Source organism: Vanessa atalanta, chromosome Z, assembly GCF_905147765.1.
Source record: "Vanessa atalanta chromosome Z, ilVanAtal1.2, whole genome shotgun sequence".
NCBI lineage: Eukaryota > Metazoa > Arthropoda > Insecta > Lepidoptera > Nymphalidae > Vanessa > Vanessa atalanta.
In genome coordinates, this window is record NC_061902.1 from 7,788,602 (window position 1) to 7,813,640 (window position 25,039).

Sequence of the window (25,039 nt, forward strand, 5' to 3'; positions counted from 1 at the left end):
CGGAAAATATTACTTAGTAAAAGTAGGAAACAAATTCTTGTACAGTGCGATACACCACTACAGGCGTTTAGATTATACATTTAAAAAAACTAAAAACTACACTCCTCTTCATTAATATATCTTTAAAATAAAAACAATAATATGAACAACAATATGAAAGAAAATGATATATGAAATAAAAATAGAATTAAACTTTACACTAATTAAGCAAAGAGGTTAACATTTTCTTAAAACTATTCCTTCTATGGTTATATATATCAATGTCATGGGAAGCAATATCATTGTAGCTTCTCATACATAGGATTGTAGGCGAAAACTTTCCTATATTTGTATGAAAGTTAAAGCGAAGGTATATTTAATTGGACGCGGAATCGTTCCTAGGACATTGATATAAATTTGAGAATGAAACTTTGACGAGTCTATTGAACCATGTATAATTTTTTGAAGAAACATTAAATCATTAATGAACCTACGCCTCTTCAATGTGGGTTTGAAGCGTTCCAGTCAATAATGTAACAATTAGTTTTATTATTTAATTATTTTATCTTGTTTTAACATACAAGACTAATAAATATAAGGAATAAACTGAAAGGACGATTTTTTTTCTTATTTTTTTTATTACGAATAAATAAGCTACAATTAATCCTATTTTTAGCTAAAAAATTGTATTCGATTGGAAGTACAAGTACAAAAATTAAAAATAATAATAATCTAAGTTACACCACTTGTCATTCATCTTCTTTGGCGAAATACATGTAGGAATAATTTTGAATTTAACAAATTTGTACTAAAATATTTTTAGTACGTACATTTTATATATTTACAAATTTTACCAATAAATTTATGGCACACTAAAATAAATGTTTGTCTTAAAATAAATTTTTATTTCCTTTTAAAATCAAAACCATTACAATACATTTCGATTTAATTACAATACATTGAACACTAAAATAAATGCAGGTAAATAAAAAGATCGTGGGAGATTCACGAAGAAAATTGTGAAAATCTATATCAAGACTTAAATATATTATAGTAACCAATAAAAAATTTATACATTTAGAAAACCTGATTGAGTAACTTTAAGTTATACTTGGCATATTTTATAACGATCGAGAGCTATGACTTAAAACACAGTGCGTAGAACAAAATTGAACTAATTCATGAGACGAGACAATAATCTATTTCATTTTTATATTTTGACACATAGTGCTGTTTATAAGGCAAACATTAATATTATATTAAAAAGAGCATGCCATTAAACGAATGGGAAAAAGAGCAACTATCTCTATGGCGCCATTTTATATAGACTACACAAACTTCAAATTTATTTTTTAAACTCATACAAATGTATTATTCTAGCGTTACCACAATGATCATCGTCATTACATATCATGTTTTAAATAGTTTTGTTTCAAATGTGTCGATACAATCTTTTTTTCAATCAATATGTAAAGGAAAGATATATCATGCTGTATTGAATTATCTATCTAAAACTGGCCGGTCTACTTGGTCCCTCGGTTGGTTCTAGAACGATCCTTTTAAAACAACCATCGGGTAGTTGGTTCAAAATATCCTTTATATTGTCGACTTCCTTGCCAAGATTGTCGTGTTCATCTTGGTATTGTTTCATCCATCTAATAAAAAACACATAATTATTATTAAACAATTAATTAATTAACAACTTATAAGTGTAATTAAATATTCACTGTAGTCAACTGTAAATATTTAAAAGACTATAGCTTCGTTTAAATACCTTTGATGGTTGTTTTTAGCTTCAGTTAATGATTTTATTTTTCCATCCAAGTCCACCTCACGAAGTGCGCTTTCAGCTTTGTCGAGACTTTTCTCTGTAGACATATTGCAAATAATTAAAAAAATATATCCTAAAAGGAAATTATCAAGCTAAGATTGAGTCTTTGCTAATTAATTGCCTTAGAAGATCAAATAGGAGAAAACCGGTTTAATGAAGTGCTAAATTCTACATTACCAAAAACCACTTCTTTTATAAATAAATGTATCAGTGTTTTTTGATAAATTGGGTATAAAGCTTCATTAGTATGTGGATGTTCCATGGCCTCGATAGCCTTTATTGGTTTACAAAGAAATAAATCTCGCCGCAATTAACGAATAAAAAGATCTGAAGGGAGACCAGATCATGCAAAAACCTAACTTTTGAAAAGAATCAAATAACATTATTACTTACGAAGCCTATCAAGTGCAGCGTCGTCTAATGTCGGTAAATTTTGTAACTCGTCCATGATAACTTTTAAATCTTCCAAACCTTTAGATACTTGTTTCTCAGCCTCTCTAGCATCTGTGTTTGCTTGACCAACCTGCGTTAATGGTATAATAATATAAGAACCCAATGTAATATTTAATAGGCTAAACGGGCAGTCAAACCTTTTAAAACCAAAAAAAATGATTTTCCAAATAGCTTTATAAATGACGGAGTTCTTAAGTAGAAAATATAAAAAATATAATGAAATTAATAACATCCTCTTTTTGAAGTTGGTTAATAGCATTATTTTTTATTACAAGACTTTCACTTGGAATGTAATTGTGTACGAGTGAAATCCATATTTAACCTATTAACTTATAAAAATAAAGAAAGCCTGTCGTGAGATTTACTTGTGTAGATAAACAATTAAATTAAATAATTTGATCTAAATAATTTAATCTATTAAAATTTTCATACTAAGTTAATACGAGTACTTAAATCTCTCGACAAGTCTTTCTATCTCTCATATAATAACTTTATAAGTTACCAGTAAAAATGAATCTAAAGGTTTATCTGAGCGCATTTAAATAAAAGCTTGTTTTTAACAAGGTTTATTACTTTTAATTAACTTTAATGTTGAGGTCCTCATTACTCTTCTAAAATAGTAACTACAAAATAAAATAAAATTTATTTTTACCTTCATTTTAGCATCACGCGTTAGCTGTAAATTCTCTTCTGCTTGTTTTTCCAGGTCTTCGATTTGTTTTGCAGTTCCCTTTACTCGCGCTTAAATAATAATAACGTATTTAAGTGTAAAAACTCTTTTGAAACAAACTATTTTCAATGTTTGAATAATGGCTTTAATAATTACAAAAAATATATTAAAAATACTATACTTGAGAGTTTGTCGGCCTCATCTCGAAGATTAAGTGCTTCTGCCCTTGATCTAGAAGCTTCTTTTCGTATTTCATGTGCAGCCTAAAATTAAAAAAAAAATTAAATGAATTATCTTGATAAATATGAGATGTATATGAATTTCTTTAGTAAATTTACCTCTGACGCTTTACCAGCGTATTCCTTTTGTGCCTGCTGGGCTAAATCTCTGGCTTCTTTAGCCTTATCACTAGCTGTAGTCAGCTCTTCGGTGATGCTGGTAATACTTTCTTCAGCCTCTGCAACTTTTTGTTGGACCCCGGGGACATCAAGAGCCGCCTGTTCAGCTAATTGACGGGACTCATTTACTTGGTCGCTGAATTCTATAACATTGCAAAAATAATCACGTAAGAACGTTTTTTTCCCAATAACAAACAAAACTAGCAGATTGCCACTATTATGTTCAAAGAAACCTTCTTCGAAAATTACCTTTTAGGGTTTTATAAATCTCATTAGCGTCTTTGAGAGTAGCTTTTGTGAGTTCCACATCATTTTGTGCCTGGGCTCTTAACTCGTCTAGATTAGCTAAAAGGTCGTATAACTCATCTTGCCTATCGTGGCCTTGGTCTAAGAGATCTTTGCCTTTACGAATTTGTTCGTCCAAAGCGTCGAGGGTATCTTGAGTAACGACCATGAGTTGTTCCAATTCTGCTGATTTTTCATCAATCTGTAACGATAAAGATTTTCTAAGTACAATGCGAAAGCTAGAATTATCATAATTATCCAAAAATACACTTACGGTCCTATTCATGTCAATGGAGTCCTGACGTAATTTATTAAGCTTGATATCTGGCAGCAACGTTGTATTCGCTTCAGCATATAATCCCAATGCTTCATCATACACAGTCTTAGCTCTTTTAAGTGCTTGTTCAGCTAGCTCTGCCATACTACTCAACTTACCTGTAGCCGCATTAAGTTCATTAGCCAAGATTTGCACCTCATTGCTACAAAGTTAAGAATTTAAGTAAAGTTTTATGAAAATAAAGTAAAGCAAAGGTACAAAATCTGGGCCATTTCTATACAAACCTTATATTGGCTTGTTTTGTTATGCCATCTTTAGCAATAGAATTCGCTGCTAAAGAAGTGTTTAATGCTTTTTCTGCAATATCTCTTATGTTTTTTGCATCGTTTTCTAGCTTTTCAGCTAGTAATCGCGATTCCTTAGCTAAAGCCGACATATCGACCGATTGTTTGCCGAACTGATCTGATCTATTTCGAGCCTTTGCCAAAGCAGCCGCACCTTCCCCATCAAGATACTCCAATGCACTCTATAATATTACAAATAAAAGAAATAAATGTTCTTCTAAAATACTTTTGGGAATTAAATTAAATGCAAAACTTACATTGATTTCTTTTTGTGCAGCTTCAATGGTATCCTCGGCTTTAGAAACGTTACCTCTTATTCCTTTCACTGATTCATTACCCTCAAAGCTTTCATCTTCGATCTTAAATAACATGTTTCTGAAACAAGAGTAGGTATTACATTTTCGAGTATTTTATTTTTAAGAGCGTATTTAGCCTTTTATATTCTTATATAGAGTATGTTTTTAAATAATGACACTATTATTTTATATTATATATTTATAAAACATTTTTTAATTTGCGCTAATGTTCTAACCTGACGTCAGCAAGTCTGTCGGCAAGTTCGACCAAGTTATTCGTGATACTTGTGCCTGGACCAGTACCAAGTTCAGCTTGAGCTTCTTGTACGAGCCTTTCGATTTCTGCCCTCACACGCTGAAGCTCGTTATCAAAGTCAGCATTTTCAACGACTGTTGGAGCTTTAGATATTTTCGCTAGTATCTGTTGGAGTTGATAAAAGTATTATTAATTACAAGGTATAGTTCTAGGTTTCATGGTAAAACAAATGTATCGATATCATAAGTTTCTACCTTTCTGTAGTTAATAATAAATTCAATAATATGAAGTTTATAATGTCAGACAACTAAACTTACGTCATCCAGTTCCTTAAGCTGTTTTCTATGTTGATTTACAGCATCTTGAACTAGGTTATAGCAAGGCGGACAATCTTCACAGCCTTGACCATCAGCTCGTCGTCTCTTGTTTTCCATACATCTAATAAGATAATATACTTTAAACAAATGAACAACAAAGAAGTTTTAATTTATTGTACTCGTTTAAAAACTTACTGATCGCATCTTCTGCCTTCAACATTTTCCTGACAGGAGCACTGCCCAACCATGTCACATTGGTAGTTGGTAGATCCCCATTCGTCGCAGTCACAGTCGCGGCAACCTTCACCCGAAAAGCCATAGTGATAAGCTCGGCAGCGATCACAATGAACACTGAAATAAATTACGAAAAATTATAATTTGGGTTGAAAAAGTTCTTAAAATTAAAAACATATAGCGAGTGAATACAATTTTACCCGTCAATTCCAGGTTTACAGTAACATTGTCCAGTAACGGGATGACATGTTGTGTTGTACGAGCCTTCCATATTACAATCGCAGGCCTTGCATCCTTCACCGGAGTTGATGTCGTAATAACCTTCCTGTTTGCATATGTAGTAGATATTTAGAAATAAGTGATAAATTTAAATAAATATTAGTTTGTAATAAGTATGTATTGTATTTAAAATATAATAGTTCTAAAGTTAATTTACCTCGCACTTATCACAGTTCTTGCCAACAACGTGCGGTCGACAGGAACAGAAACCGGTGAGGCCGTCGCATTGGGGAGGACCTTCTACACTTTCAAGAGTACCAGCTTCATGGCATTGACAGGGCTTACAGTCACCCTTCTTTTTTTGATCAAGAGCATCACCGAAAAATCCTATTCAATGAAAATAAGTAAATACATATAAATAAATAATTTTAAGTATCACAATTTTATTCCTAGTAGAGTGATCGAGTAGGCGCTTTTATTGCTTCACTATAAAGTTCCCCGCTCTCCAATATCCTTTTGTTTAATAATCCGAGAAAAGGTCTGTATATAAATGAATATAATTTAAAATATGTGTGTCCAGCTTTTATTTCAAAAGTTAAACTGAATTCTGCTTTTATATTTTACCTACACTATTATCCGTCACGCCATTACCCTTACATGACCAAAATTGTATTTAAATCTTTATTCATAAATTCTACTAAAATTTGTGTATATTAGTGTATGCAATGCGTTCACAGACGACAAAATATACAAATATTGAAAAAAAGGAAGGAAATATTGAAAAAAAAATAAAATGTTTTTAAATTAACGGTTAATACTAATTTACATTTAGTATCCTGTTATATGGAATAACCTATAAAGGTCTTATGTAAAGGTTAGCCTATTTTAAAGGCTCAAAACACCAAATAAATACTCACCACTCAAACATTTGTCGCAATGTTCGCCAGCAGTATTATATATACATTTGAGACAAACTCCAGTTGTTCTATTACAGTTGCCGACTGCATTGGGGTCGACGTTACCGTTGCACTGGCACTCGTCACATTCTTGCCGCGGACCAAATTGGCCATTTGGATCACCGAAATGTCCATCAGCGCAAACCTCGCAACGTGGTCCTTAAAACAAAATAATTAATTGATGACATCATTCAAAATACAAAACTATCAGTAATAAATTTCAAATTTATATTTTGTTTTAATTCATTGTGATAAAAATGTATCTAATAAGTAGTGCCCGCCCGCGGTTTTTGCCCGCGTGTGAGGGGAGAGTGTAGGTGTTTGGTATCACAGTCAAAAGTCAAAGTCCAAAATCTTTATTCCATATAAAAGCGTTACCCTTGCATATTAATGGTCAAAATTCTACCATCGGTTCAGAAATAATTCTGAAATAGACATATTAAAGCAGAACCGGCGAGTGAAACATGAAACAGTCAATAGTCTATTTTTTTTACAGTTAAGGATACAAAGCTGAGTCTAGTCGCCAATTCATTTATATGGACGACGCATTTGAGCTTAGAGTCTATTATGATACCAAAGAACATTGTTTCTAGAACATATAATGCTTCCCCATTCAAAATTAATGTAGCATCATATGTTACGTTAGAAGTAGTGTATTTAACACATTTTGTGTTCTTTCTCTTATTGTATTAATCGTAAGTTATTAACACTATTGTATGTATAACAGGAACCTATGTGCTATTCGAGACTATAATTTATCTCTGTGTCAAATTTCATTAGGATCCGTTCGCCGCAATATATATGTACAGAATTATATGTACTTTTTTATATAATATGTACTTTTTTATATAATATACGTACTTTTTAAAAAAAAAAATGTTGGATAACTTATGGATATACAATAATTACAAGCTCACCCGCGTAACCGACCGGACAGTCAGTACAAACGATGCTTTGATCCATCAACTGAATGCACCCACTGTCTTTGGGACAAGGGCATGGTTTACAGTCATCTGGCGTGCCTGCTATGGCGTTACCATAGAAACCCTTCGCGCAAAGTTCACAATTGCTTCCAGTTGTATTGTGCTTACAAATACAAAAACCTGTAATTAAATAAAATTATACATTAATAATATCACGCTTTCACGGTATCTCTTTGAATTAATGATTTATTTGTTAGTCAAAGTTTTAATAGAAATTTAATTAAAGTTTTTTATTGCATTTTATGGTAATATCAATCATAGCTTAATTTTAAGCAAGGGGGGAGGAGTAACGGTAAATAAACAACATTGATGTCGAATATGATTAGATTCATCGAAATCTGGTATAAATAATCTCTAGTATACATTATGGTTTGTGAAGAAGTAGAGTTTTTAATATCGATTAAGTTATCTGTAGAAGGAACGTATGTATTAAAATCAATTTTATATAAGCCGAAGTGGAATAGCGTTACATTATAAATAATTATAGCACAGCTAATAACAAATCGCGAGAAATAATTAAAGATTTCACTATCGTTACTCGTTCTGCGGTTGGAAAAGGCTATACTCGTAAATGTAATATTTTTTTCTCACCTGTTGCCGTGTCACAAATATGAGCATGACCGTTACAGTCACAGGGAATACACGTCGAGTAAGGACCACCATTGGCAGGTTCGTGTTTATAACCAGGAGCACATTCTTCACAGTAATCACCAACGTATGCTTTTGGGCACACACATTTCTCCACCCAATTCGCAGGCGCTGAACCCTTTTCTCTGCCAATCTTTGCGGTATCTAGCTTGAAATTCATTAAATATCCCTGACCACCTTTATTGTACGTTCCCCTGATTTTAATTGCTGTCAAATTTTGAAGAATAGACATAAACTCAAAGTTGGAGAGAGTAGGCGTCCAGCCATATCTTGGATCTTCATGTAATCTAAATTTATATTCTTGTGCCTGTAACAAGGTGCATCATTAATGTATTGTACGTTATTATTTATTTATTAAAATAATATACAGGACCATAAATTCGCCGCATTATTATATTCGCAAAAATGCCAAAACATAACCTAAATAACGCGTAGCATTTGTTAAATATTTACAAACCTGATCAGAAGGCTCCGGATTATTTTGACCATAAATATTCATGGATATTGAAGTTCGGGCACCTTCTAGGATAATATCTTGAGACGATGGGTAACCTCTATTTTCTCCAAGACGTAAAGTAAATTTCAGGTCATGATTATATGATGGTCTTTGATCGCCAAGGAATTGATTCGATGCCACAAAGTAAACTACTTCAGATACTTTTGAAGATACGGCTAGAAAATAAATTACACAATCAATTTATAAGTAAAATGAAATATCTTACAAATGTTATCTTTCTATTCGTTTTCGTTCTCTTCAAATCACTTTATCGCATCTAAAGACCAACCTATGTTCTGTGTGTTGGCATTGAACATCAATTGTGTGGATTTATGTTCACTATCTTCGGCGTACCACTTCTCTGCATCTCTTATAAAATGTGCGCTTAGCTCATGTGCCTGGTATTTTGGAGCGGAACTACACTGCGAGGAGTGTCCGAAGCAGAAACATGGTGTACATCCGAATTCATTTACAAAATCGAGGTTGAAGAAGCCAGGTTTACATCTAAAAAAGTCAAAAGATCATTGAAGATTCAAATATTAAGAATGTTGGTATTTTGGATAATAATAAACAAAAAGTATTGTTTTCCAATTAGTAATAATTAGTTTTAAACAGTTATATTATATTAAAGAACTAAGATAAGTGCATTAATCTTACAAATTTTCTTTTAATATAGTAATATGTATAATATATGTTACCATACTCACTCTCTACATTGTCTACCTTCAACATTTTGTTTGCAAAGACAAACTCCAGTTTCAGGGTCACACTGAGGAGTATTAGCGTAGGAACCAGACTCATTACAACCACATGGCTTGCATCCCTGATTCGTGAATTCGTAGTGGTTCGGCGCACATACGTCACATTTATCACCTGTGACGCCAGGTTTACATTGACATTTGCCTTCAGCATTACATTGAAGACTTCGTGAACCTGAAATAGGAGTGTTTTTAATTTTTAATAATGCATATCAATAGATTTTGTTTATATAATTCCGAAACGGATTAAATCAAAAGCAAGACTGGTATTCCTATATAAATGTTAGTGATCACCACCGCCCTTAGACAGTGACACTGTAGGACAATCTTGAACTAAGATGTTGTATCCCTTATATTTGTAGTTACAATTCCAATCTCATTTTTCAAACCGGACCACAAAAGTTCACTAAGTAAACCGGAGGAATCTTGATTTTATTAAGTATAAAATGTCAATGAAATGCTTAAAATTTTCTTAGCGTAACCCTAAGCGTGAGGAGACCTCCACGCGTCCAAGGGTTACGCTACTTATTTTTACAGTTACATCTAAATAAGTACATATATAAATTATTCTTATTAGTTTAATTATATTTTAATACAAAATATATACTAAAATACGGTAGTCTAAAAAAAATTGGATAAGAGTTTCTTCTCACCGGTGGGGTTACAGTTACAGGGCATGCAAATGTCTTCTGTCCCTTGGAAGAAATTTTCCTTGCACCGTTCACAATTCGCCCCATCCCTGTTTTCAGCGCATTCGATACAATGACCGCCATGGCCCGTGCGTTCGTAAAGATCTTTGTCGAAGTAGCACTTATTCGAGAAGCCATTGCAGTTGCACGCTGTGGAAGTAAGCATATACTGAACAATTTTAATATAAATTCTTAAGTGTATGTTTGCACATATAAATCAGAAACTGAAAATTCAACATCAAATAGAAAAAACGAACACTTAAATTCTGAAATTATATTCTCTAAAGTGATTTTATTTAAGTAGCCTATACCCGCGGCTTTGCTGGTGTGCACGTCTAATTGTGAGACGTTTTTGCTGAACTTTAAACAACTTTTATGAATGTTGTAGTCTATAGAACCATTTATTTCATGCAAAAACTGCAATTCAAGTTTTATATATATTCTAACATACTTGAAATTTAGGATGAAACTTTGTATTTATAATAGATCAGAACGACTTCATCATCATTTGTAGATGTATAAATATCGTTCTATTCTATAATTTGAATTTTAGCGGCTATGTTAATTAATCTTTTGCAATCGCTATTGCTAAAGGAAATTAATAAATAGATAAGTTGCACTTAATAAATAGATATACATATCAGTGGTATATATTATTATACGCCAAGCAATTAGTATTTTTAATCGTCCTTCATTCGACATGATAATAATGATACAATATCCTATTAATAAAACAGCTCGAGTTAAAAATATACGTTTTTTCATGAAAAAGGAGACTTCGTAATAAAAATATTTTAAATGAATAATAATTAATTATATCCTATAAGAACTATTATACTCGAAACGATTATATACGACATCGATATCGATATTCGACATTGATTGTCATAATTATTGGGATACACGGATCCAAATGGCGTATCACCGTATGTCGCTTGTCAACATATCACGAGTGAGATACAAAGTAAACTCATACAAAATTAGTCTGAAAAATGTAGAAAATAAATGAATATAATTTAATTTACATACGCTAAAGCAATTGTTAACATAAATACGCATAGCAAGTAATAATTCGCTAAGCTAAACAAGAATCAAAATACGTATCACTTCAGTATTCTGAAACCTAAATATATAAACAATAGCAAATATGTGTAGACATCAGGACATCAGAACATATTCTTTTTATACTTCTTTATAGTATTTAAAGAAGTATCACATCTGCCACGTGTTGTAAATTAACTCATTTTTTTACTTTATGTACATATATATATATAAAAGTATCAACTACTGTGTTACCTTTGCATTCGTGAACGTTTGTAGGAGACGCCCGGCCCCACGGCGCATCATTGTAATAGTCCAAACACTTCTCACATTCACGACCAGCAGTGTTGTGTTCACATCTATAAGAATACACATAATTTCATAGTTTAATTATTGTCAAAAAAACTCAATCTTTAATTAAAGGAAAAGAAAGCGGTTATAAAATTGAGAAATTTATTGATTTGAATAATCCATAGTAACGATTAAATACCTGCAATATCTAGCCCTAGCTCCGTCAGGCAGCTCTTGCATGTCACACACAGACGCATGTCCATTACATTTACAACGTGCGCCGACAGCCACGTCAGCTATGGCGTACCAATAAGACTGCAACACTTGTACGTCTCCGAAGATCTCGTCACCGAAAGTGTTTAAGCGATCCAGTGATATTCGCAAATCAGTAGCCGTCACCCATTCCTGAAACGATGCAATAGAAATCAATAGTAGTAAAAACAAATCATAATTAACCTTACAGAGATTTTTTACGGTGAAAACAAAAGCTAACTGGCAACACCTTAATATTTCGTTTGTACGGCCAATATTTCGTTGCTTAGTTTAATAAAGGTTTAATGACAAAAGTATTAAAAGAAAATTCGGGGTTTTTTTTTCAAAAATTTGAAAAAATAGTTTAGAGCTATGCCCTAGTTTTAAGATATAGCACAATATTAGAAGCATAACGCTATAATTTTTAAAATAAAATATAATTATCATTGAGAAAAAAAAAATGTTTAATGAGGTTATTTCCTGCAAAAGTGGTTATTTTGCCAATTAAAAAACAAATTTAACGCTTCTAAATATTGAATAACGATTATGACTATACTTATATATCTTAGTTGTATTAATGTAAAGGTATACCCGCTAAATATAATCTTCTTATCCTTAAAATCTAATAATTTCGCTATATATTCACATTCGTATAGCTAATCTTTATAAGTATACCTGTAATTCAGGACTGTTGTCAAATGTGTAGGCAGATGGTCTTCCCTCCAATGTAGAGAAAAGAACATTTCCACCGGACAGCGGAGAGATGTCGGAGTATTCGCTTGTACACAGTGCTCTCGTCTCAGCTCCCAATTCAGCTGCTCGCTGTTCCAGAACTCCATATGTATCTCGACACGAGGCACTGATTCATTAAAAAAAGACTTCATGTAACATCTGGTAATCATTTGTTTCATATATATATATGTATACATATGATCATCGTCATAAGCCCATACATTCGTTTTAGATCATAAGATGTTATGGAACGAACGTTCTTGATTATTCGTATTGAAAATAAAAGTGTACCTGAAGTACTGGTAGGGCTCCCAGTCCGACTCTTCGCCAGATTTCTTGTAGATTGCAAAACTTTGCGGTCTCGGAGAGTAGAAGACGATTCGGACGTAAGTTATGTCATACGCTTTTCCTGTATAAATAACATCATATTTTTCATTTAAAAAAAAACTCAACGATCCAATTAAATTAATCATAAATATATAATAGAGCAATGAATAATTAAGTTTAGCGAAAAGTATACGGACACAGAACAGGCTTCTGTGTCCGTATACTTTTCGCGAGAAAGAAATTTATATATGTATGTAGATACTATAATTATATAAATATACTTAAAATAATTCGAATAAAAATTTAAATTAAATAGAAGTATTATTTTACCTAAATGCAGCGTCAAATTCACTTGATTAGGATACTGTATGCCTTCTTTCATGGTTTCTGATTGCCACCACGTCTGATTGTCCTGCTCGTAGTGTAAGTCCGTTAGGTAGTAGCTGGAGAATTGTCCCGGTTGGCAATAGTCACACGACCTACGTAAACAAGAATCTTATAAAAAATCACATATAATTACGTTCCCTAACGTTTCAATAACAATTAATATAAACTTATAAAAAGAAATGTCTACGTTCTTTTATGAATGTATAATCCAAGTTTACCTAGTCGAAGTACCAGCCGACGTCTGAATGCAATACATCTTCACGCCATTGTCACCACATGTATTAGTTGCCTCCATTTGTACCATAAAAGCAGCATTTTCGAACTCCGGTATACATCTCTATAAAAATATCATAGACGAGTTTAATAAAATAAACCACTATTTGTTTCGTTTACTATAGGATATATATATGACCCGGATATAGTTATTCCTAGAAAGGCTTAGCTCAGCGATAGAGCGAGAATTATATGGTTTGACAATACGGAAACGGGTTTATGAGTTTCGTTCCAGATGATAGTTTTGCCGCCAAAATAGTTGCGCTATAAATAGAATCTGTGCGGTGCAGGACGTTCACATCGCCCTGATCGTGCATCATTGCTTTCACCATAAATTACGACGATACTGATTAATGTTCAAAATAGAATACCAATTTAATATACTATTTACTCTTTTTAGCTGTAGCTAATGCTACTAAATTCATCTTAACTTCAACGTCTTTTACTCTGTAGTTTATTTATTAACAAACTAAGGTTACGACTTACGTGTTACACGCAGAAGTACATTTTTATGTAGTTACATTCCATTACATTTGTTTTATAATAATACTATACTAGTTTAATAGGTAACGATTGAAATGTATCTAATGGGTCAGTTATTTGCTTTGAACTTATAAGATTAGATCGTTAGGTATGTGGAAACTCTACGTACAACCGAAGAACCGGTCTCGCAAGTACCAATTAATAAAAAGTGTAAATATATTTACTTTATAACATAAAGACGTTATTATAAAAACTTAAAAAGTTCTCAGCCAATGCCATGCTTTATTTTTTCTTATATATTTTGACATAATTTAAATGAAAACATAAAAGAAAATATCATTTATCTATTAAAACGAAACAAGGATTCAAGTCGATATAACAAAAACTTCATTTGATAAAATTTGTACGATTTTTTTTTAAAAAACAATAACATATCATTTCGTTTCGTTCATTTGTTTTTCGGTTTATTCTGTTGCACGTTCTAAAATAATTAGCTTTTTATTACCAAAAATATGGAAGTAATAAAATAATTTAATGCTTGTGTATTATAAGAGCATTATCACGAAGCTTCGAACACGTGATGTCAATATATTCAAAGTTTTACCAGAATGCGAGATAAACTTATCTTAATAAGGATAATCGTATCTCGATACCGTTTACTCTACAACATACTTTCTTCTGCTTAATATTTAAATATTCGTTTAATTACTTTACTTTAAATACAAATAATAATTTTTACTTCATAAATGATGGTTCCCAATTTTATATTAGTAGTAAATTTATTAAAATTATCAAATTACACAATTAGGATGAAAAAAATAAAATTTTAATTAAAATAAAAGTTGTAAATTAAAGCTATATAACATCGCTTGGTATGTACAACGGATGTGGCGATAAGCCCGTTCCGTTGGCCCCTGATAACAAAACATTAGGCTCTGAGAGTAAACGAACTCGTTATAGTATCAATGGTCTTACAACATTTACTGTTTTACATCGATAACCTTACGATAATCTGCCAAAACCGAACCGTTACCGACGACAGGCCTTTTATCGTAAAATTAAAAAACCGTCTAATATTAGACGTATTTGCCTGACTTAGATAATGGCTAAACTATGACCGTCAAATTAAAACTGACATAGAAAAAAAATACTGTCAAATTCAATTATATTTATTTAATTCATAAATAAAATTTATTTTATTACATAATGTTATAAAATTATAATAGATAGTGTGAGCTACATTATGTAGAGTTGTGTGGTTCTGTGTCTACTGTAAAACAAGCAGGCCAATAAACTTATTTCTATTTATTTAATATAAAAGTTTTAAAAACAATAGATATCAGCCTATAATTCACCAAATATAATTTAAATATATGTATAAATACTCATACATTATATGAAATAACATCAAGAGGCTTTGATTCTCAGTCGAGTGACGAGTCCGAATCACACTGAGCATAGATTAAAACAACCATGTACATGTCAAAATTGACACAAACAAAAAGTTTAAAAAGCTCCACTTAAACATTGTAAACTTACTTGTGGCTGTCCATCGTTGTTGTAGCACGAAGGAAGTTTTTGTGAACCAATCCTGGGTGTGTGGTAGTAATCATTTGCCGATGTGATAGCTATAAACGTTAGAAAGTATGTATAGATGGAGAGCCGCGCCATTTTGTGGGAGCGCGTTAAGCCCGTGTCGACGCGCCTGCTGGTCGGCCGAGCACTGACGCTCCGCTCGTTTCACAACACTAGGCCAAAGATGAGTTAAATAGGCATTAAATGTTGTACCACTTTGTCTCGCTGAGGACAAAAAAGGCTTTTTTGAATAAATAAAATTAAATTCTTGACAGAAATAATTGTTACAGTAACTTTCAACAATTTGTTGTATGAATTCTCACCTATTCACATAAATAAGAACTTAGATAATAAGTAGATATATAATATAGAAATTGATGAAGTATATAACAATTATTAAATTACTGCATTTTTATTTTGGCAATTAAACTGTAATTCCGTTTTAAACTTATTTTATACATTATAACCAATAAATTGCTTGAAATTATGAATACTCACAAGATTCTGTGTCATAATCCATACGAGGTAATAACAATCGCTTTAATCCATTAGGTACCTAAAATAAGACCTACCCGCGTTTTGTTCTAAATTATTTCGCTTGTTAATGTTAAAGTATAAATACAATAGAAGTATAGAATCTTGTGTACGTGAAACTCAATCTTTGCACACAAGCGGAACGCATTTCTAAGCACGGCGCGGTGGCCTCACAGCGACTGTTTTTTGTGAACGAACCTGAAAAGGTCTGAGCTTTTGTTTTCTGCTAGAATGCCACCATATGCTATCTAAGCGAAATACACAAAAAATAATTGGTAATTGGTTCTATTGTATTAGTAAAACATTTTACAAACCTTGGTATTCTGTTTATAACAATGTTATTAAACTAATACCTAGGAAAAAGTGTTTTTTTCAAACAGTGCAATTGAGTTAAGTTCATACATGTGAACATACATTTTCAGCTTATATTATATAGAAGACGTAAATAAAATCATAATATAAATTTAATATTTAAATTATTATTTTATAATATAAATAAAATGTATAATGTATCGAAAATTATATTGAATATGTGATTTTCGATACGAAGTCCATGCATGCTGACGCAGACGAGTGCATTAGGTCATTGAGTAGTTCCCTCCCTTTCTCTCTTCACTTTGTCTCATTCACTTAAAATCTTGATGACCGCTTCCTTTGATGTTTTTTACCTGACCCTCTAGAACAATTTAAAACAACCTTTCGTAAGCCCATTGAGTAACCTTATCAATTCATATATACTCTACATATATGCTTGAACATGAAGCGTAAATGTGTTTTAAATAAAAAAGATAAGAAATAGTATTATTCAAATAGAACAACGATTACAATAAAAAATGATAAGCAAAGCTGTCACGAATATTTTTGTAATTTATGTTTTATATATATCACGCAAAATACTCATCTCATCTCCGAAATAAATTTTTTTTTTAAAACTAGATATTCCTGGCGACATTCCTTTTATTTCTAGCGACATTTATTTTTAGGGTATTTACTTATATACTTATCTATCGTAAAAAAAAGTAATTAATCCAATACATTTCTTAGACATAAATCTTTATCGTAAGTACTAACGAAATATATAATTTGTAAATCTCTAAAAAAAAGCACCTAAATATCTATATTATACATAATACAAATTTATAAACACTACTATTATATCTATTTCTAAACTTGAATTCTTAATTTTATAACTAAAGCCCACAAATCGTTGATAATGACTAGTTATTTCAAAACCTAATAAGTTTAGACTACATGTGGCAAACATCTGTACATTTTAGTTCGTTCAGTATTTGGAGATTTATTTTGTTCCAAATTATTAACTAACATATTCTAAACTAAACAAACGATTTCATGAAATAATGGCAATTCAAATACAAAACATTTTGAAATAAGAATGTTAAAAAAAATAAAAATAACAGTTGTATATTATATTCTAATAGTACTTAATAAAGTAGTCTTCATTTTTTTTCATATAGTATATTGTTATATAGTGATAAAGTTAGACCCAATTTTGGTCCATGCGGAAGCTGGTTTTGTAATAAAAATGTTTTAGAGAACATCCAAAACGAAGATAACAGGGTTCAAAGAACTCTACATAACCCGGAGAATTAGTTTCTTTTTAATCGCGTCCTAATTTTAAGAACGACTTACAACTAGTAATAAAGTTTCTCTAACTTATAATATCTTAATCAAAATGAAAACATACTTTATTTAGTAATTTAAAAGTAAGTAAAAGGTTCTCTTACAAGTTTTTTTAAATCGTTATTTTACAAAAGTATATTCTACTATGCTACACTAAAATTATAAATGCGGAAGTTTGTTAGGATGTGTGGTTTTTATTTTATTTTATTTTATAGATAGGTTGTATAGCACCTGACCCAATGGTAAGTGGTCACCACCGCCCACAGACAATGACGATGTAAGAAATATTAATGATTCCTTACATAGCTAATGCACAACCAACCTTGCAAATTAAGATGTTATGTCCCTTGTGCCTGTAGTTGCACTGGCACCACCACCCTTCAAACCAGAACCCAACAGTACTGAATACTGCTGTTTGGCGGTTGAATATATGATGAGTGGGTGGTATCTACCCAGACGGACTTGCACATAGCTCCACCACCAAGGACGTTTGTTACTCTTTCAAATAAAACTACATCATAGATTTAAATGAGAATTTATTTTATTTTATTTTTACAATTGATATATAAGCTATATTAGCTTATATATCAAAATAACACGTAGGCTACAATATCCAGACATTCCATAGATTTCGTTATTTAAATAAACCATATTAGCATACTGCCATTTTAGGCGGTATCTTTTATCTTTATTGAAGGCACGCTACTGAAATTAACCTTTTAACGCTAAAAATGCTAAACTGATTAAGATTAATTTTCGTATCGAGATATTTCAAGTCCCAGGGAAAGACATAAGATATTTTTTATGACAGAAAACATCCCTAGGAAAAGTAAGTAAAAGGTTCTCTTAACAGTAATAATAATAATATGCGGTGGAATTTTATATAAACGTGTGATTAATGATAGTGGGTTTAAGTATAATATACGCGCAGACAAAGTCATGAGCAAAAGCAAGTTAAATATAATGTTTGAAAAGAAAATATTCTACCGAAGAACGTCCGGCGTTAAAATGATTACTTAAAATTAAATTAAATGTATTATAAATATATATTACGCCTACCAAATAAGAACTTTCTAGAATAGTCTTATTTTTCGAGAATCCGGGATATTAATTGGGGAGCTCTCTCGACTCTAACTGTTTAGTAAAACATGTCAGATGCCATTATTGCGCCTTACCCTTAGTATAGTAACCCGAAATACTTAGGGTGTATTATTGAAATGCACCCAGACTATTTTTTGTCTTAAAGGAAAAACGTATTATATTAACAGTATCTGAGTCAGTATTAAGATATGACTGAGTTATCAATACAACAAATTCTAAAAATGTATTTATTAAACCCATCGACCCGGCGCACGACTTGAATAAGATTCTAGCTATTTATTTTTTGTATTTGATGTTTAGTAGTTCGCAGTGTTAACACTCCACTGGGGCTGCGCCTGAACCCTCCCAGCCAAGTCGAATTGTCATTCTATAATGAGTGATGAGATCGAAAGCGGCCGAGAAACATCATCATCATCATCAATACACTTGTTACCACTATATTAAATAGCATCATGTTTTTGACAAATTTTTTTGCGCTTACATTGCAATCGCTGGCTGAACTCTACGAGATAGGTAAAAAAAAAGGTATTACTATATTGTATACCTTAAAAAGGCCTACAAAAAAGTTAGCGATGGTAAATGTTCTATCTCTTAGGGATAACCCACTATAATATTTTTTTATCCTTTACTTTTTACGAGATATAGTACCTTATTTACGAAGTGATTTTAATAAATACAGCATTAATCCTTATCAAATTAAATACATTTTGCATTTAATATAGATCAATTTGAATCTTTATAGCATGCTGTTAAAATTACATGTAATTTAAATAAATATTTTCAGAGATATTAGAGATTTAAAATGCAAGGACATAGCGGTTTGTATTGTCTAATGACAAAAATCTGCGAACGATGTGTATAAAGAAATTCTGTAGTATATTAAGTATCATCATTGCACCCGCGCGAAGACGAGGCGGATCTTAGTAGACAATAAAAGAAATCGCTTTTAAATGAATCCCGATTGCAGCGCCAACTTCTCCAATCTAAACCATCAGGGACCCCATTAAACCAAAACATATTTTTTTTCAAAATCTGTCCAAAATATGTTAAGAAATATGTATTTTATAAAGAGTACCTACCTATTTATTCAAAAGATAATATTTATTCGAATTTTTTCGATTGAAATACGAGAGTCACTACTTGTTCTATGTAGAACATTAATCAAATGAAGTGGCCTCATAACAATTACGTAATGCAATGTTTGTTCATTGCACTGTTTGTAATTTTATAGCCGTCGACTTACGAAGTTCGTACTCCACCTACAAGTCATTAATATCAGTTGGCCCTAGAGAATAAATTGTTACCTGCTAACTGCTGCTCTTTTATTAAGCACGAGGGCTTATACCATTATATTCATTGTATAAGGATTGTTTTATTGTAATGAAATCTTTTGATACTATTATATTTACATTTGATATTTAAGTCGTCCCTTTCTAAAAGTTTTACTAAATCAATAATCTCCTCGAACGGGCAAAGGATGCCTTTGCCCAGGAGTGGGATGTTCAAAGGCTTTACCGGTACTTTACTTTGAATGAAGAGTATATTCACTCGCTCATAAATTAGGTATTGCTAATAATGTATACATTCGAATACATACTATGTGACTATTTATTTGCCCTATTTAAACCTCAACGCATCAACTGATTAACGTAAAATTTGGCACTTACATGGACAGGGTAGAAACAAGAAAAAACATGTCTCCCATTTAACCATACCCTGTTAATCAATTGAATTTTCATCATATATATTATATTAATTATACATATTCGATTATGTCTTAAATCTCAATATAGCCATAATAATATTAAATATCAATGAGTATTCTAGGTCGGTGAATTGTCCTCTTCCCAAAATACAAAAAGTCGAAAGAAATATTGCTTGAGTAAATAATGTAACTATAAAAACGCATAGCGGTATGTTATATTTGATCGAGTTACAAATAAATCTATATTGAATCACAACAAAATCATCGTCATTTAAGTGCGTGGCGTGCCCTTTAATTAGTTCGTCTAGTGTTTATAACATATACAAGTAGATAGAAGGTGTAAAGTGACCCGAGTCGTCTCACCCCTTTTGACAACCCACCTCTGCGCAGTGTTTCTCTCTAATTAGTTAGAAGCCTGCGACAAAAGTGTACAACTACAGTTTTTTTAGAAAATAATTTATTTTGATTTTATTAAGTAGATTATAGTAGACTACATCGTGAAATCTAGGAACATTAATTAATTTTCATAGCAATCATTTTTGTAGAAGAAATTTTGGTTCAATTAGGTTAGTTTTAGTGAATCAGTTAAAAAAAATTAAACTATATTCTTATTTATTTAGTAAAAAAATGCTTCATAGCTGAGATATGTATATTACTTTTATGTGTCGGATGAAATTCTGCCAAATGAGTAACCAGCAATCCGCAGCAGAGCCGCGTGGAATAATCTGAAAAGGTTCTTTCTAACATTAGATAAAACCTTTGACCTGCTTAATTTATTATACAATACTAGTAAAAATTTTTCGACCCCGAAAAGAAATGCTAATCATGAAAATAATAATAATAAAATAAATATAAATCTAATATCCTTGTAATGAAAGATATGCTTGTATATTTTACGTTAAAAATACATCCATTTTAAATAAAATAAAATAATTCTACGAAGGGTGTAAAACTATATTTTTCGAAACAGATGGAAGGACGAACCCATCTCTTAAATAAAAACTATAACACATATTTAGCCAACTTATTTAGCGCAATTACAAAAAAGCACCTATAATAACGGTATTTTATTCGGTCATGTAATTGCTATATTAGTTTTTGATGTTCTGTAATGAAAATTAAGACTGTTAGGACATTTTCCCTGTAGACCGCCTGAGCACGCGACACTTACTATAAGCCCAGTCATTGTCAACCTCTGGCGGTGACCGCAGGCACTGGAAAAACATGGACTCCAAGGTAACAAAGCTGATCGTATTTAAGTTATTACACAAATCAATCGTCCAATATAGGATTTAGAATGAGCCCATAGGTTTTTACAGTATTGTATATTCATACAAAATATTATTCTGCATTTTTTAATTTAAATAATAATATTACGTTATATTTTTGTGTCTATTTAGATTTAAACTAAATAATATTTATCAATATTTTATAGTAGAATACAAACAAGAACGCACGGAACAAGAAGGTTAGTATAATTTCACTGTTTAATAGCTTTTTCCAAATGTTATACTATATTCAAAAGATATGGTAGTATTAAATTACAATGGACACAATAAGATGAGATTAATAATTATAATGCTTTGCTTTATGTATTACATAAAGGCAATGTTTAACCGGATAAACCACTAAAACATACTCTTTAAAATATTTATAATAGAGTCTTATAAATATAAATAATATAATAACTGTACAAATTTTCAAATTTCATCAATACAAGTCATCTTAATAGTTCGCAGGGTAGGTAACGCATTAGCGATTTCAAGGTTGGACATTTCTTACAACTGCCCATATACTCGCTTGTCTATATGGGCGGTGGTGGCTACTTACCAACAGGTAGCCCATTTTCTAGTTTACTAGATTATTTCTAGTTTATTAATTGTTCACGTAAACTTTAAATATTCATTGTTATTGTTTTATCCAAAAATAATAAGCAAAATTCTATTTGTTTATCGAGCGAAGGGCCATTCGGCTAGCTACTACATAATCAACTATTACACAGCCAAAAAACGATATACAAAGCGACATACAAACTGCATTGTTTCGCATTGAAATGCAGTTTAATTTCTTCCTCAAGGGCCATGCCGTGTCATGGTTAGCGACGAATATTACTTTAGAAGAAGATGTCAATACGTCTTGCAGTGTTGTCTATGGACGAAGTTAACCACCAACCGTTGAAACTTGACAGCATTCCTACAGTAAATGAATAAATACATAAATTTAAAAATGCATATTTCTTAATTTTGATAATTCAATTTATTTTATTCTTCAAATATGTTTTTAATTACTTACTATATTTTTTCTTAAACAAATACATAAGCTTAACAAGTAATGAAAAATTACAAAACAATAAATTAACTATTGTAGTAATCCGATATAGTTATTATTAAACGGATTTAAAAGGATTAGACATGGCTATTATAAGTACGTATTGTGGTATCTATCCGTGGGTGATCTCTTTTGTTAATCATTTCAAAACATATGTAAGTACCTTCTAGCTTTGTCTGGCAGTTGCTTTAAATATTTTAAAAATACTATTAAATACTTTTGCATTTTTTATAGTATATTAGATCAAGGCATTATTATAGTTTTCTACTTAAAATGCCAAATTAGTTTTGTTTTGCTCTAAAGCTTACTTAATGGAAAAATACACTTTGTGCTACTGAAATAAAGAATAAGACGAATAAGAAGAGAAGCGACATCCCTATCTTTTCATAAATAGTATTAGTAGAATATTTAGCTCACGCTCAAAACCTTTTTATTAAGGTTTTTGTTTATGGATTAAAAGAAAAATTATAGGTTTTCGTCTAAATATTTTTCCAGGTTAATAAGGCTGTTTTTAGTAAATTTAAGTTGTGCAATAACTGTAAAAGCTGCAAAGCGTAAAAAATTATTGTAAATTAAAGGAAACGCTGGGAAATAGAAAGGAAATGGAAATTAAAAATTTGTATTCTTTGTTAACTTGGCACCTGAATTTATCAAAATAGACTCAATCGAGTTAAGATATTATGATCAGGGTGTAGGATATCCAAATCATATTTTTTATACTGTTTGATAAATACTTTATAAGTAAACTATTACGGCTCTGAATGCGATGTACGGTACAGGCGCAACGATATCGTTTAAGGCTAAGCCCGCTCGGCTGACACGTAATCCTTTTTTCATATATCTCCTAAATATTAGGAGCTTATTGCGTTAATATATTATAACTTACTACACGGCTTGACCTTTTCATTTATTTATTCAAATATGGTGTAACATATCTGAAATTATAAGGACATTTGGCCTTTTGCCAAAGGTAAAGAGGAACTTTTATTTACAGAAAACCCGGTATTTAATATACTTTTGATAAGGTTAATACTATGTAACAAATTAATTTAACTTTTTTACTCTTTATTTTATCTCATTTTTTTTAACACAACCGTTTTGTAAACTATTTTGTATTATTACCAATTATCTAATGATTTTGTTTAATTTTATAGTCGTTACTATTGAAAATTAAGTTATTTCTTTTAATTTAGTCAACTTAAAAGCGTTTCCATATCTTATTTACAAAAAAAAAAACTTTATTTATTATTAAACAAATAATTGTATTATAAACTAAACACTTTACGTGGAATTTATAAATACTTCATAAAAATCAACAATGTTGTTATACCATAAACGGATAGACTCGTGACAGTAATAAGTTACTTCACTAAATACTAAATAACGTTCAATAAAAAACCAACAACATTTTTTAAATAAATACAACACAAAATGAATACAAGACAATACGCGTTAATTAGTTGCACCAATCCTATAATGATGTTGCCAACCAACCACATTGCCAAATCTCGGAAAAAAATGCATATACGTACTATCATCATTCATCAGTTACGACTATTAAATTGGAAATTAAACCTTATAACATTTTACAATAAAGTTAAAAATCTCTTTTAACTGTTTTGAACCATGTTTCTAAGTGAATGATAGTTCACTCACCGTTTGTATACGTCGACAATAGAATTAAGAAATATTCTACCATCAGTAAGTGATACACCTGTTACAGTATTTTTGTTTTGTTCAGGGTAAAGAAAAAGGGATTCTGAAGGTAGAGCCGCGACAGAGATCTGCTGCTGACACCAAGTTGGAATTAACGCCTCAAGTAAGTAATCAAGTAATTAATCTCATACAAATATATATAAGCGAAGATATAGAGAAGCGTCATTTATTGAAATAAAACTAGTTTTTAACGGATTTAATCGCGTATATTAATTATTTTAACATCCCGACGTTTCGAGCACTTTGCAGTGTTCGTGGTCACGGGCAGACAAAGTGCTCGAAACGTCGGGATGTTAAAATAATTAATATACGCGATTAAATCCGTTAAAAACTAGTTTTATTTCAATGTGTAATAATCGCGAAAATCTAAGACAACATTAAGCGTCATTTATATTTAAACATTATTAAAATATTTAACATACTATAATAATGTTTAAAAAAATATACTTATATAAATATAACATTTTAATATTTTAACCCAAGCCAACATTTTAACCCAAGCTTGGCGTATTGGTAATGCAAGGGATGATTAATATTTCTTACACTAATGTGCCCTAGTGACCA

At 31.2% G+C, this 25,039-nt stretch overlaps 1 protein-coding gene across 1 annotated transcript; it reads right to left on the reverse strand.

Moving 5' to 3' along the window:
* Nucleotides 1–863: 863 nt before the first annotated feature.
* LOC125075797 (laminin subunit gamma-1) lies at nucleotides 864–15,596 on the reverse strand. The gene is made up of 29 exons (XM_047687559.1): nucleotides 15,415–15,596; nucleotides 13,338–13,456; nucleotides 13,063–13,211; nucleotides 12,697–12,814; nucleotides 12,349–12,532; nucleotides 11,621–11,826; nucleotides 11,386–11,489; nucleotides 10,054–10,239; nucleotides 9,350–9,575; nucleotides 8,932–9,146; nucleotides 8,604–8,818; nucleotides 8,090–8,453; nucleotides 7,433–7,618; nucleotides 6,477–6,674; nucleotides 5,777–5,946; nucleotides 5,541–5,665; nucleotides 5,302–5,457; nucleotides 5,107–5,227; nucleotides 4,770–4,954; nucleotides 4,495–4,612; nucleotides 4,178–4,419; nucleotides 3,891–4,095; nucleotides 3,581–3,818; nucleotides 3,272–3,474; nucleotides 3,115–3,196; nucleotides 2,916–3,004; nucleotides 2,204–2,333; nucleotides 1,754–1,847; nucleotides 864–1,634 (listed from the first exon to the last, which is right to left on the reverse strand). Exons 1-29 carry the CDS (start codon nucleotides 15,544–15,546, stop codon nucleotides 1,484–1,486), a joined length of 4,911 nt encoding a protein of 1,636 aa, XP_047543515.1. The 5' UTR covers nucleotides 15,547–15,596; the 3' UTR covers nucleotides 864–1,483.
* Nucleotides 15,597–25,039: the final 9,443 nt, after the last annotated feature.

Coding starts and splice junctions, on each gene's coding strand:
- LOC125075797 (XM_047687559.1), bottom strand. CDS start 15,546: ATGGCGCGGCTCTCCATCTATACATACTTTCTAACGTTTATAGCTATC. Junction 11,827..12,348: donor ACAACAGTCCTGAATTACAG/GTATACTTATAA, acceptor GCATCGTTTCAG/GAATGGGTGACGGCTACTGA. Junction 11,490..11,620: donor GCTAGGGCTAGATATTGCAG/GTATTTAATCGT, acceptor GTATTCTTATAG/ATGTGAACACAACACTGCTG.